Source organism: Sceloporus occidentalis, unplaced genomic scaffold (assembly GCF_023333645.1).
Source record: "Sceloporus occidentalis isolate IW3139 unplaced genomic scaffold, rSceOcc1.0.p SCAF_24, whole genome shotgun sequence".
NCBI classification, from domain to species: Eukaryota; Metazoa; Chordata; class Lepidosauria; order Squamata; family Phrynosomatidae; genus Sceloporus; species Sceloporus occidentalis.
The window spans coordinates 8,963,910-8,980,137 of record NW_028317004.1 but is presented as its reverse complement, the minus strand read 5'-3'; the positions used below and the strand labels follow the sequence as shown (position 1 = coordinate 8,980,137).

General features: G+C 36.7%; 1 protein-coding gene across 1 annotated transcript in view; it reads left to right on the top strand.

Moving 5' to 3' along the window:
• Nucleotides 1-16,228, top strand: part of PCSK5 (proprotein convertase subtilisin/kexin type 5) — a 157,876-nt gene that overhangs the window by 113,927 nt on the left and 27,721 nt on the right. The window contains exons 21-22 of the mRNA XM_089485066.1: nucleotides 11,435-11,537; nucleotides 14,345-14,481. Coding sequence (XP_089341192.1) covers nucleotides 11,435-11,537; nucleotides 14,345-14,481 — 240 coding nt within the window. The remainder of the gene's footprint in view (nucleotides 1-11,434; nucleotides 11,538-14,344; nucleotides 14,482-16,228) is intronic.

Genomic DNA, 16,228 nt, shown 5'->3' with positions numbered 1-16,228 from the left:
AAGTTGCCTGAAAGTGTATGTGACTTTAAATTGAGCAGTCAAGTCATGAAAGTTAAGTGAAAGACACTTCACATGTCCTTATCCCAAACGAAACCCTTTTAACCATAGTATAGGCCAAAGGCTCCACTATTAACCAAATATATTTGAGGCACAGGGCCCACCAAGGAGGCGTCCCTCTAAACCGCCTACCATACCATTTGAGGTTTGCATCCAAAAGTACAATCTTAAAAAAAAAAGTTTTACTATTCAGACCATTGTTTTAAAAACAAAACCAAAAAGCAAATGGGAACCAAAAGTTCTGGTCTGTGACCAGTGTTTCAGATTGTAAAATGACCACCGATCGCACAGAAGCATGCTTATACACTCCTGGGTGTCGGCAGCCCATATAGTTAGAGGGTATATCGCACCCTCCATTGACTATAAAAGATGTAACAGAATCCCCCCTTGTGCCTCGTTGGGGTGTATTTAATAAACCGCCACATAGAGTTGGAGCACTTTTCACCCTCCTGGGTTTTTTTTGTCTATTTTTTGTTTTAAGCTTTGTGGATTATAGGTGGAGGTAACATGTATTTAATTTTATATCCTCTTAAGGAGTTAGTTGCCTTTTTTAATGACAATTACTGCTTCTGGTTTGATGAGAATTGAGTATGGTATAATGTAAGTATAAACCGGCAATAGGAATATACAAGATTAATTTTACGCCACCTAAAACTAATGCAGTTTTCATCTGGCTTTTTATTTTTTTTGTGACTAGCCCTACCCAAAGGCTCAATGTCGGGACTCACTGGGCAGGGGGCCCTGTGTCTGCCTTGAAGGTGTATTATTTGCCTCACCCCATTGCAGACACCTAATGGGCATTCATTATCTATCCCTTGGGGCCCGGTTTTGTCTATTATTTAAACTATATAAATAAAGTTATATGAATATATATATATAAGTATTATAAATCCATCAAAGTACCAAAACATGGTAGCATGACTATCAATCCATAGTATCCACACCTTTTAAAAGGAAACATTGGCATTATGCAAACCTTATTTCAAACATTCACAAAAATGTTTGCCTCCATTGTTTAACATCAGACCTATGCACATGGACAAAAATGATTCGGACAAATTATTTGTTTCATTTTTTGGACAACAAAGTTTGTTTCCTGCCCTTTCAGTTCAGACGAAATTCAGTTCGGAAACAACTCTTTCTCACTCTCTGTCAAACACTCTCTCAATGTCTCCTTACCTTCTCCGCGTCTCTACAGCTACGCTTCTTGTTCTCTGCTTCTACTCCTTTATTTCTTCCTGTCCTCCGCTTCTTTTCCTTCTTCCTTGTGTTCTCCGCTTCTTCATTCTTCTTCTCCAGTGATTTGCTTCTCCCATAGATCGGCTGCGTTACCCAGGCCTCCTTCTGTATCACCGCACACCACAGGGACAACCTCCCCCTGATGAGGCAGTTCTCCAAGAGGCTAGAATAATGCTTGTCAATCCACAGTGAAAGAGAAGCGCAGAAATGAATGAATGAACTAGGCAAATTTAGTTAAAATGTGTACGAATCTGAATGTATAAGTCGATTTAACATGTTTGTGATACAAACCATCATTAAACAACTATGATCTCTTAGGCTTATTACAGCTTTATTATTATTTATTTTTTTATATAGCGCCATCAAATTCCGTAGCGCTGTACAATGGGTAGACAGGACATAACTAGTAGTATGTAACATAACAAATTGACTTACATAGACAACAGGTGAGGAGGGCCCTGTTCAAACGAGCTTACAGTCTAGAGATTAAAATGTTCTATGTCATTGAGGTCTATATATTATTGTATCACTTTACTAAATTGTATGCATTAGGTTTTCTCACAAGAAACCATTAATAATTATCATAAAAAATTGTGGTTTTGGAACAAATGATTGTGTTGAGTTCTACTCTTTGATAAATCAAGGTCATTGCGCTATAAAACACATGGGACAGAAAGTTTCTAAAACCAATCTGTTTTATGTTGAAAAGAAAGCGATTCTGTAAATTAAAAACCAGGGGTCTCTGGTACATTACTATGCACAGTCAAAGCAATTTTGAAAGATTGTACAATTCGGGGCTGGCTTAATAACCTCTAGGGAGTGAAACATGGCATTTTTTTCCCGTGGATTTGAATTCCCTTCATCTGACTTTGAGCTGTTAAAAATAATCTATAGAGGGAAGTTAGATTTTGGGTTTCATACATTTTTAAATTTTGATAGTGTCACATAACGCAGAATGATAAAAAATAGAAATGCCTTTTGGATAACAATTTTATTGATTTGTAGCTCCAGCTGTAGGGAAGTATGTCTTAAAAGAAATGCATTTTCTTTCTTACTAAACTTTGATTTCTCATCAAAACAAATATTCTATTTTAATCGGTAAAAAAATAAAAAATAAGGTTCCCTTCAAAACCCACAAAGAAAACAAAAGTAAGTAAAGACATTTCGAGGTAGTATGAATAGGAGAATGGGTGGGAAAGATAAGCAAGATGAGACAAATCTAATATCGTATAGTATTTTGGCCTAATACATAGGACACAAACCAGTGATGTATTTTGGTTTGGGTAATGCCCCAGCTGAACCTCATGACTAAACTTTGTGGAGCGGCTGTCCTCTCTGCTGAGTGGATGTGAGGTCCTGGTGCCTTGAATCAGAAGAAACATGGTGCAGACTAAGGATGCGTTAGAGGCTTTGCTGGCTAGACAGAGAACTACATAGAGTAAAAAGAGCAGTAAAAATGGATATCACTAATCTCCCCAAACGGCTCATCAATTAACAAGGCACCAAGCAAAGCTAACTGCCCAACAGTTCAATCTGGCCCTGGTTTTGTGGCAGAGGGCTACCTAGGACTAGTGGCCAGCCATAGACCACTAAATATGGTTACAATTCAATCCCCAAGACAGATAAGTATGTCTACAGTTTAGTCCGGTTCCTTTCCAAGACAATTGTTAATAGGCAGTGTCTGTGGCAAGTGCTTAATGTACAAATCAATGGGGAATGAGTTCATTTTAGGCAGTTTTTAAAACATCTTTCAAATGAATATCAATCTAGTTACATTTGAGCTCAATGTATTGTTGAAGTTGTGACAACCAGTGTTAAAGAATAAGAGTGTCACGGAATGTACATTACATTTTGAGCACAGAAAACCAACAAGGTAAGTACAAATGCCTAGCATAGATTACCGTGAAACCAGCACGCAGGGCAAATAACTCTTCCAATGCAAGAAAACACTAAATGGGTTCTGGTCAGTTTCACAGGTTGTCTGCTTGACCTGTGGCTTTAGATTATTTTCTGTGCTGTCATTTCCAGGATAATGGAGGTTTGAAGAAACAGAGCTGGAGAGCCATAGAAAACCATACAAATAACCTGTCCTCCTTAATAAGCCATAGAGCAACTCTACAATCCACTTGAATTCAAGCCTTAAATAGGCGTTACCACCTATAAATGAAACAATATTAAAAGTTAAGATCACAAACAACAAAAGATTTTGGCAAAGCTAATTAATAAAACTGAATGATGTCAAAATGCATACATTAATAGTAGTATACATCCACAGCAAAAATAGAGGTATGGAGACACCGAAGATAATAACCTGAAGTATTTGCTATTCTTTGCTACGAGGGTAGAAAAATACAGCTACACATGCATTTACATCCAACTGACTTTCGCTCATACCAAGCAGCAAATTACTATTAAAATAAAGATTAAATAGAGCAGTCATAGAAAGTAAAAACAAGAACAAAAGAAGTAGCGGATCATTGATTTCATCAGATGTACCTTATATTTAACCCCAAAGCAACCAGGGAGAATTGTACTGTTAGCCATGACAATTCGTTTTTTGGCTAAATGGACTGAATTACATTGTAGGTATTCACGCCTACTTGGGTATCTTCTTCAATCATATTTTCTAATTCAATGCATTTAGCCAATAAAAGTGTGATCTAAACAGAATGATCTATGTTAAATGGTGAAAATGAGAGCTAGTACTTGAACACTTATGTAATGCCGGCTGTCAGAAATTATCTCAAACCACCAGGGACAGGAAGATTGACAGCTTTGTATGATGGAGGAAGTGGAAGCACAGAAACAGATTTACATGATATATAGAAGTAGGAATTGTCAGTACATATCAAATAATGTATCCATTTAGTTGAGTAGACATATTTATTCCTATGATTATGTCCCTTTTTAGATATCTACAGTGTATTTATTCAACAGGATGGGTGTTTATGTGTATGAGTTTGCTCATGAGCTGGATCGCATTACAAAGAGGTAAGAAAGATGGAGAATGAATACAGATTTCCCATTTTTTTAAGCCAGGTTTTAATGAATTAAACAGACATTTCTAACATTTCACCTCTTTGTAATTTTTCATCTACATGGAGATTATAACCCTACTGAAATCTAAAGCAAGCACCATAACGAACACTACTGGTCTTATACATTGCAAAAAAATTATATTATATGGTTTTTTTTTGTTTCATGCCTGCTAGATTAGCAATAGGAGACAGCCAATTCTAACTGGTTATGTCATTTAAATAAAATGTTTAGTTAGAGAACCACATCTTTACATCATGTTCGTCCTCAGCTGTTGTAAATATGTAACACGTTCATTATGCATGGTCAAATATTTCCTGAGGTCATATTTGCTTTTAGTGCTCAGATATTTACATGTTACACATTCTTTGTAGTTTCCGTTATCTTCACTTAGTTCACAAAACCAGTTACTGATATTAGAAAAAAATAAATATCTTCTCACTCCTTTTAACCTCTCTGTACCACAAAATTCCACAGTCGTTAATGCAACTGTATTATTTTCGTTAAAAGTCTATTCCTTATTTTGTTTCATTAAATTTATCAAGCTTTGAGATAAATGAATTCAGATACAGTACATAAAGTTTTGGAGAGAGATTAATAATAAAAACTTAAATCTAGCCATCAACAGATTTTTTTCTTTGATCCTTATAATGGGATCAGACACACTCCTATCACGTGGCACTCAACGAAGCTAATTCTTGATTAAAGTGAATTTGTATTTATCTACATGTGTTAGCTTTGCCCTAATAGATTTAATTCTTGCAGGACTAAATCAACAGAAACTGTGAATTTTAAAATTAGAGAGAAGAGAGAGGGGTTCAATTGCCTAGAGATGTTATGGGATTTGATGCCATAAGCCTCTTATGTGTTTTTTTTTGCAATCCCAAATAGAATTGTATAGGGTAACACAGGTTTTTGGAGGCCTACAACCAGGCTGGCGCCATTTTGTTCTCCTTTATTTTTATGCAAAACCTTCTGGGGTCATCTGTTTGCATAGGGATTGTATTGTCTACCAAATATTTCAGATGCTTTATTTGCTGGGTACTTTCGGCTATTATTTTCCTCCCCCAGACTGAATGTTACCAGTCCTTCCATGATTACCGGGGTTAAAGAAATAGCCATATGTCTTTTATTTTTACATAACAGTCCGCTTAGCTGTTCCAAACACTCTGCAGTCCTGCATGTAGAATGCATTAGGAACTAGATCGGTGAGACATGGAAAGTCTCCCAGGAGGCCCAAAAAATTACGTTTAAAAAGCTTCACTTTTAACTACTTACCTCATGAGAGTACAAAGATTTGATGTCACACACTGAACAGAATACTAGGTGCCAAAAAAAGAAGGTTTCGAAATTGAAATGACACAAAGGTACCAGTGTCGTGCCTAATAGTTTTTTCTAGTTTTGCATCTATGAGTTACAATCATCTTTGATGATACAATCTAGAAATAAACATGTTTCCATGATATATATATGCAATTTGAAACATTATATATAATTTATACATTACATTTAATTTCATCTTTATGTTCCAAACGTGGTTTTATTGAAAAAAAACAGTCATTCCTAATGTGTAAAATGTTAATGTTGATAAAATTCTCTAGTTATCAGCAATAGCATCCACATTTCCTGTTTCAGGGTTGTATTACCCGTTCAGCTTTTAAAGTGACAAAATTGTATTTCATGTAACTGCCCATGTTTCTGTTTCTTATTTAGTTCAAAAATCCCAAGGCAAAATGCCGCCTGGGGCGAATTTTAAAATGCCCCCCCCCCCCCTATCTACCCTTCCTCTCCCTCCATCCCTCCCCCCCACCTTGTACTTACCTTTCAGCAGTCCTGCGGCGAGTCTCCCTGCTCGGTCTCGGTGCCGGCTTGTAATGCTGAGCGCCGGAAATCGGTCTCGGTGCCGGCTTGTAATGCTGAGCGCCGGAAATCTTCCGGCACTCAGCATTACAAGCCGGCACCGAGACCGAGCAGGGAGACTCGCCGCAGAGGAGAGAGAGAGGGCCCCTTTCTCTCTCTTTCGCTTAAAAAAAAAAAAAAAAAAAGGGGGCTTGGGGCGGCGAAGTGCCGCCCCTTCAAAAGTGCCGCCTGGAGCGGTTGCCCCACTCGGCTCCATTGTCGGGCCGGCCCTGTTCAATTGTATTAGATACATCTTATTAAGTAAAAATTCATTTGTGCCAAAATTGCATTTAAATTCTGTTTCTCTGGTTTATAAAGTCCCCCCAAGTTTGTGCCACCATCCTTAAAATTACGGATGGATCCAAATAGATTCAATTTAAGGAGAACAGTAACCTATCAAATGTAGATAAATAAAATAATGGGGAGAAATTATTATTATCTTTTATTTATATAGCCCCAATAATATACGCAGCCAGATCGTTAAACAGGAAGTTAAGATGGCTGCTCCCCTGGTACATAAATAAAATGGGTTTCTGGTACAAATATATTGATTATTTTAACATAGGTTTATTGTGTTCTGAACTGTAAACTGTTGGACTTTGGATTTTGTTAAAAGTGTGTTTCTTGAGTGGAAGTATATTTTGGGAAAGAAAATGTTAACCATGGAGATTTTTCATTTGCTAGAAGGTCTGGCGAACGATCTACTGTGCAGTATTTATAATACATTTATTAATGGCCATAAATTATTTTTACATCATTTTTATATAGCCTGAATAATGAAAAAATTTCAAAAGAGTTCTCAAAATCCCCATACAGTTCTGTTCAATGCTCCAGAGAAGGATTTGCATTTTTCAAACAATTATAAAACTAAGATTATTAACAGATCTCATAACAAAGCAAACCAACTAAGGCATAAATCTCCATAGCTATTTTGAAAAATCCTCAATGTTTACAATGACAACTTATCCACTGAGATTTATATTTATATAATATGCCCCAAATCACAATTCATGCAGATGCCAATTATGTAACATATGCCCAATAAAAAAAGTTTGATGTTTTTCCACTTCTTTTTGTACTTCAGGACAATAAATCCTCAACTAATTGATCGTACGTTAATAATGTAATACTTTTTGGAACATTTTATGACAATTTACCACTACAAAAAACGGATAGCATTCATTGAAGTACAAGCACATCTTCTGTATAACCCAATGAATGGCGTATAAAAGCCAGCAGCCAGGAGAAAATATGTATAAAGTCTTCTCTTTATAACAAATGATATATCACAGTCTAGGAATCGCCACAAAAGATGTGCACAGCCAGTCCGTTGAATTCATTATTGTGTTTGACTATCACTAATTTCTTCAGGAAACCTGAACAAAAATATAATGCTAAAATTAGCACAGCAGTGCTACTCTTGATTGACACTGGTTCAAGTGGCAGTCTGATGAGCACTGTGCACCAGTGGCCCCCAGTGTTTGGAGAATGCAAGGTATCCTCATTGACTTTAATGGACCCTCAATAACAAGGATGCAAGGCAACAGCCAAATAAAGGAGGTTACTGGCACCTGGGCGTATATTTAAACACTCCCACTCTACCAGCAGCCACTTTCCAATTCACTGCCATCAGGTTCGAGAATTTTATTTACTTTTTTCAGTGTATTTTCAAAATTATTTTATTTTTTGGTTGGCCTTTTTCCTTTGACCAAAAATCAGGATTAATGGCTTTATGGACCATCGCTGGTTGCTCCCTGCAAAGCTAAATGATGATCCTTTTACCAAGACAAGGGGCAGACAGTGATTTTTACTCTCTACCCTTCTGCGTAGATGCCCCAAGGAGCTTTCATTTTTTTATAACCAGCCTTCCCACTGTAAATGAGATGTGTGTATTTTATGAATTTAAATGAATTTAGCAGGGGATAGGTGTGAGGGAAAAAATACTTGGCTACTATACACATCAAGATTAATGTTATTTCCCCACTTTACACAGATAAAGGTCCTTGTTAATAGGATGTCCTGTGGATTATTATTTATTTATATGCAGTGTGTGTAAACATCAGATGACCAAAGGTATGTGGGCATCTGACCATCACATCAATATAAGCTTGTTGGGCATCTCATTCCAAATCCATGGGCATTAATAAGTAGTCGGTCCCCCTTTGCTGCTATAAAAGCCTCCTCTCTACTGGGAAGACTTTCCACAACATTTTGGAGTGTCACTGTGTGATTTTTGTGCCAATTTAGCTGAAAAATATTTGTGAGGTAAGACACTGATGTTGCCTAAGAAGGTCTGACTCGCATTCAGAGTTTCAATTAATCTCAAAAGGTGTTAAAGTCAGGGTTTTGTGCGGGACAGTCAAGTTCTTCCAAACCAAACTCATAAAAACCATGTCTTTATGGACCTTGCTTTGTGCACTGGGGTACATGCTGGAACACGAAAGGGCCTTTTCCAAACTAGTGCCATAAATGTTGCAGCATTATAATTTCCCTTCACTGAAACCAATGGACCTACCCCAAACTCTGAAAAGCAGCGCCAGATCCTTATCCCTCCTCCACGAAACATTACAGTAGATGCTTTGAATTCTGGTAGTTAATGTTTTCCTGACATTCACCAAACCCAGATTTGTCCATTATACTTCCAGATTCATCACTCTGGAGAACAAGTTTCCACTGCTCCAGAGTTCAGTGGTGGTATACTTTACATAAGTCCTGCCAATACTTGGCATTGCACAAGTAAACAAGCAGTTTCACTTAAAAATACTGCTTGTTTACTTTCGCAATTACTGCTACGGCTTTTGCAAACATGCTTGTGTAATTTCACACATGGACTTTCATAAAAATCAGTAGATCAGGTTCAATATAACCCTAGCATGCAGGTTCAGGATTGAATGTACGAGCGCTTCCAAAGGGAAGGGAGTGAGCAACCCTACAGAGAATTTCCCATAAACACAGTCTTAGGGCACAGAGGCAATGGAGGACTTCAGTTTTTATACAACTGCAAAATACATCCATATGACATGATCCCTGCTGAGGGGAAAAGTCCTTTTTTGTCTATACCTTTTTCTCAAACCATTTCCCAGAACCAGTTTCTACCACAGAACAGGAATAACAGAGAATAACGAGAATAATGGTCATTCATATAGTGAGAACTATGACTGCTCCCAGTAATCATAGTCCTTCCATGAGCACCAAGCATGCTATCAATATTAAAGAGATATTAGTGACATTAGAGACCCACGCAATTGTGAGTTACAGCCCCTAGTGCGATGACCTGGTGCTTTTTTCAAATCACCATTGGTGTCCCTGCAAGGTCATCTGATCTCATTTCTGTATATTTTTGATCCATGGAGCAGCTCGCACCTGCTCCTTAACCAAACGTTTGTTCTAGATCTTCATTTATCTTTAGGTCTATTTCTCTTCTAGGCATCTCTGTAAGAAGTTATTAAAATGCCTAAAGTAAATAAAATATTGCATGGTCAGTGACAGTGTTATTTTATTTACTGCTCTTGTGTGAATATAGCAACCTCAAGTTGTAGAAGTAGACATCTTTTGTAAATGTTAAACTGGAGAGAATATTCTTTCTACACAATCTTAACTCTTAGTTTGGGATAACTCATCAGTCTATGAATGTGACCCAGATGATACCATAGGGGTTTAATAGTAGTCTCTTTGTGTTCAAGAAGAGACATTGTCAAGAACTGATTCATCTATAGGTTTATTTCATTCCTTACTTTAAACAATAAAGTCAATATCTGCCCTGTCTCTTCAGCTATAAACCATTCACTGGTCTTCATTTCAGAAACTCATTGAGATTTGGGTTATAAATTATCTTATCAGGTTTATGGGAAGTTCATAATAAGCTCCCGGCGGAGTGGAATAAAAAACTGAGAATGATGACATATAAATATTAAATAAAATGTGAATTTATGACACACAGCACCTATCAGGTTGTACAGACCTTCAGACATTTTTTTCTTTGCAAGTTCTGGTCTGTGGTCAACCTCATTTAAAAAACATCAATTGCAATTTGGCAATTTTGTTTTTTTCTAATAAGAATGTCACTGAAACACTTGCTACTCCTGTAAGGAGAGCTTATAGCGGCTCAGACTTAAAATTAACAATATATGTATATACGCTTGTGTGAAAAATGGATGTCCGCAAAGCCACTGCTTAACGTAAGGAAAACAAATCATAACACTAATCCAAATACTTGGGAACATAATAATTTAGTTCAATATTTTGAATTTTAGTACAAATCATAACTTAAGATGAAAACATACATAACAAGTTGCGCTAAATTAAAGTGTACCTGTCCTGGGGAAAGTGAAACGGTAGACCACTACAAAATGTAACAATCCTTATTTAATACAAGCCAAGGAGCTTCCAGATTTGTAGTTATTTTTTTATTGTAGGGAAAAGAAATATTAAAACATATAACTATGTATATGTCATTGGCATACATGTATGACCTCTATATATGGCAAGTATGCAAGTTTCTTTTAGCCAAATGTAATTTGCAACCACATAAACATGCTAAACCTAGAGATGCTGCAGAATACAAATTGTGAGGTTTTTGTTGTTCCTGTATACATCCAGTCAGTGGAAAAACTGTTGAAATTGCAACTTTTGGATAAATAAATACATTTTTTCTAACCCTGGATTGTGTTGTTTTTAAATATATATATATATATATATATATATATAGTTTTGTTGAGTTAAATTTTCAAGTTTAGATCCCATAACATCCCAAAAACATGTCAAATGTATGTATGTGGGACTTGGCTATATTCAGGAAATGTTGACTACAATATTAACAGCTGCAGCACCCTGATGATGTACGTGTGGCCAACAGTTGGATATGCGTGGCATATGCAGACATATCCAGCCGGCAGCCACACACTGGAGCACCCGTTCTGCCTCAGGTGAGTATGGGGCGCTGTCAGCCTGGTGTGGAGTGCCAGATGTGTCTGTGTTTCATCTCTAATAGTTGGTAATCTATAATATGACTTTTAAAGCATATCTGTCATCTGAAAACAAACACAAAAAACAGTATAAATTTCTGTATCAAAAACACTGTAGCTTGTGTTAAGCGTATTAAGTTAAGCAATGTAACATACTGATTATAGAAGTGACATAAATGTATATCCCCATCTTCCACGATGAAGCAGCAAACATACTACGTTGATTTTTTCTTTTTAAGGTGAATACTTTGATGTATCTAAGGGCTGTAGGTCTTGTGATGCCCCCTGCTATAAATGCACTGGACCTGGCAAACAAAGTTGCATAGCTTGTGCCATTACAAGGTAAGCAAATCTCCTTTGTCATTATGTAAATTGAATTATTCTGCTGCAAAGTGATACAGTCAATACAGTGAAAATTAGAATGTCATAAGTATACTAATGTGTATATATATATATATATATATATATATATATATATATATATATATATATATATATATAATATACAGAAGCCTTTAAATGGCCACATATTACTGCTCTCCACTATATGGAATATGGTCCTGTATGGGGATTTTTAAACTTGTTCACCAAAAAGAGAAGATTAACCCTTGTCACTGTGTACTGTTTTTAGTGATAACATAGCACTACAAGTGAATTTGGTGAAACTAATGATTTGCGCTACAACATTTAATACTATTACATGCCAAGCTACCATAGCTATTGTTTCGACCTCATTTTAGCTCTTACTGCCTAATTAGGCCATTTCTTCATTGTTGTACTGTCTGCCCCTTTTTCTTCCAAAATGCCTTTTATATCCTTAATGCCACGGCTCATTACATTGACATAGTGAAAGAGTTTTGTCTGGTCAATGGTTTTCATTACAATGATGTCTATAATGACTAAAAGATGCATCCTTCTTAAAGCCGTTGATAAACCATTGTGAAACAACTTGGCAGTCTTTGTCTGCTTTACTTGTATGCAACAGAAGCCCATCCTGCCCTATCACCATCACAATGCATAGTTTACTCATTTAGAATGGCAGTCAATACACGGGTAGTCCATTCGCTTCAGTTCAAGAGTTTCTTTTAATCCTACTATTTGCCTCCTTTGTGTTGTGCTTCTAAAACTATACTTGGTATATTTCAGACATATGTTTGTATTTGTGAGTTTTATGTAATTAGAAGTTTGTTAAACAAGCAACATTGTATTTGAATTGCAAAGCATAAATTGTTCTAGTCAAGGTAGGAAAATATGACAGGATCAATTACAATATATAAAGTTATCTATTTTGCTGATCAAAATTTTGGCAATCAGGGTCTTTTATTTATTTATATATTTAAAGTTTCAGTCATATCGCCCCTCACTCTACTGTTTAAGGTGTCCTCTTCTAAAAATAAAGATGTCACAAAATATATGTAATAAATAATAGAAAACATTTTTATATTTTTCTTTTCTCTGCTTGCACATAGGTGAGGTTGTTGGCTCCTCATTTGTCTGGTTGCAGCTTGCTGTCCAGGGGTTAATTCGGAGGGGGTTTAATTGTGGCAGTATAAACTGCTTTGTGTGTCCACTATGTAGGAGGTGAGAGTAGGTTCTCACCCTATTGAGAGTGTACCTTGACGTGGCGGGTGAGCTTAATTATGCTTTGGCCAATTCATATAACCAAAACCTCTCATTTATATTATGTTTATATATTTGTTGCCAACTTTATTAGGGTGAGAAGCGCAGACAGTATTTTGTTTTTTGTATACATTGTACAGCCAAACACACTGTATTTGCAGCATGCTCACACTGTTTGGTAGGCCTCATATTACACATTTTTATTATTTGAGCCTGGAACTAGCTTAGCGCACCGACATTTTTCTTTTCTCCATTAAATAAAGTTGATAAATTCATTAGTACGTTAAAAATAAATAAAGCACGTTATGCTGGGTGATTCTGTGTAGGGCGCATCTGTGAAGCCTCCTCTCCATCTTCCAGGTGCCATTGCAACCAAACCCATACGGTTACACAAACAAGCACCATTTTTTTATGTACATGCTAACACCATATACTAACATACACTTACACACTTTAACACATACTGTAACCGACGCACGCTAACATTTAATGCTCACAAACACTTACACCTTACAGTAACACACGGTCAGGCATACACATGCTAACACCATATCTGGCACTGAATCTGGCACTACAATACAGTAGACATGCTGACTTTGGCAATATACATTTACAGACACCCACTAGCACTATACATATACACACTGAATCTGACACTACAGTATACATACATACACTGACTCTAACACTTCAACCCGCCCCTGCATCCAAGCAGAGGGGAGGCAGATTTCCGATGGCACCCTGGCCCGTACGACCCTCTTGTCCTGCAAAACCTCGGGTGCCTAAGAATGGATTTCAAATTGCCTTGGTGACACAGCACCTGTGGTTTGTCAAGCCCTGTTTTAATGGCACATTTTTTTACATATTCTTTTTTGGTTTAATCAACTGAATATTTCATTCAGGTTTAATCAAGCTGCTTCAGCAATGTTTAGACATTTAAAAAAAAAAAGTATGAATTAACTAAAAAAACATCAAGGAATTGTACAAATTGATTGGATTTTAGAAATTCTGCATGAAAATTAGATCAACGCTATATATTTTTATGCAATTTGCTTCAGTTGTGTGTGAAACTAAATTACAGTAAAATCCTAATTGATTTCTCTCTTTTGTATAGAAGTGTTATTTTTTTTAGAACAAAGACACAATAGTGATGATTTTTTAGCAGGATCAGGCCAGGTTGGTGACCAGATTGCTTTTAGGGATATGTATACATATGCCAATGGACTGTTATATCTTTCCATGAGTAATGAACCAGGATATCCTATTGTTGCTCGCAGGAATTGGGGACTCAAATACTCAAACAATGCTTACAGTCTAGATTGAGGTGATTCGCTACCTCTTTGTTAGGAGATTTCCTTCTGAAACTTACTGTATATCCCATCATTTGACAACCCAGCAGTCAACTGTAGCCCTGTAGGTTTTATCTGTAGGTTTTATCAGTTTATGGAGGTACATTTGCTTTGTTTGCTATTGGATGTGTGTGGCCTCAGCTGTCATGATTCTAAAATATTTTTTGTTTTCCTCCTTAGGATTTTAGATGATGGGCATTGTGTTCTGCAATGCCCACTCGGCAAATATGAATTCAATCGTCAGTGTCACCCATGCCACCATACCTGCCGTGACTGTAGTGGCAGTGAGCCTGACAAATGTACATCATGTGGGAATGGTAAGTGGTCTGCGACCAACTACTACAACATATTTTGCAGGTCTATAATGCTAATTGAACATATTGTGATAGTCTCTCATAAATTTAAGAGTTATGTTTCATCCTAACTAAACTGTTCTCTGTACTGACTTACTTTTTGTGCATTAATTGCAAAAATACTCTCAGAACCCCATACTTTATAATATTAGAGCAAAGGTTGACCGCTCTGTTTTATAAGCATCAGGGGTTTAATATTCACACAAATTACAGTTTGCATCAAAGAAGTCCAGTTGTATAGCTTGTATACACAGAAGACTTGATCTATAGACTTCGTTTCCCTTTTTTAAGGATGTTAAAAAGCCACTGGTTTCATCTCAGTTTTTCACATCAGAGGTAAATCTTTTTGAGCCTCACATTTGATAGCAGTCGTAATAGTACCCACTGACAACAACAATAGCTCTAGGTAGCTCCTAGAATAAAATGTGACAAAAACACACGCATTTCTGCATTTCCAAAAAAATTGAATAAAGACCTCTCTTGCACAACGAGGTGTATTATCTGTAACATCAAGGGAATTTAGCAGCATTAACTTAGATGAATAAAGTGTTAGCAGCGAGACCTTGAATTCAGTGGCGTCTCCAGGTTTCATATTTAGGGGGGGCACATGGGGGGCCAGGGACCAAAGTAGGGGGGCCAATTATAAAACGGTACATATACACTATATATATATATATATATATATATATATATATACATACACACACACACACGTTAGACGTGCATTTTTAACTACATAATATGCACTTATCTCTTTGAAGTAAAGACTGTGATTAAAATATGATTTCAAAATAACAGCTAAAGTGACAGTTATTTTTCATTATTTAATATTAGCCCCTGCTGACAATATATATAAATATTAGACCCTGCTGCAGATATATAGAAATATTAGACCCTGCTGCAGATATATATTAATATTAACCCCTGCTGCGGATATATATTAATATTAGCCCCTGCTGCGGATACATACTTATATTATACCCTGCTGCCGATATACATAGAAATTATACCCTGCTGCCAACATATATTAATATTAGCCCCTACTGCCGATATATATTATTAGTCCCTGCAGCCAATATATATAAATATTAGCCCCTGCAGCCAATATTTATTGATAATAGGCCCTGCAGCCGATATATATAAACATTAGTCCCAGCTTCCGATATATATTAATATTAGCCCCTGCTGCCAATATATATTAATATTAGACCCTGCTGCCAATATATTTGCCACACTGACTGCAGATCAGGGGAAGACAGTGAGAGTCAGTGCAGTGTTCCCTCCTTCTGACTGCACCGTTACATTGAGAGGTCCTCTCCCCTGTAATCATCCCCAGAGTCCCTTTGTCCCCTCATTCACTAAACCATAGCGCTCTTTTACTTACACCCTGTAGTTCAGGTATAGATCAAACAAACAACACATGGAAACAGCACATGCAACTGAATGAGATTAAAAAAAACCTTGTATTTGCAGGTATACATAAATAATGTATGGAAACATAGCATTGCAGGTATAAACCAACAGAACACACAAACCCAGCATTGCAGGTATATATCAACTGGAAATCACATGTACGCTCAGCACTGAAGGTTTAGATCAAATAATCAACACATGGAAACAGCACTCCAGGTATTGATCAACTGAATAAGACATGCAAATCCTATATTTGCAGGTAAACATTAATAATGTATGGAAATATAGCCGATACAGA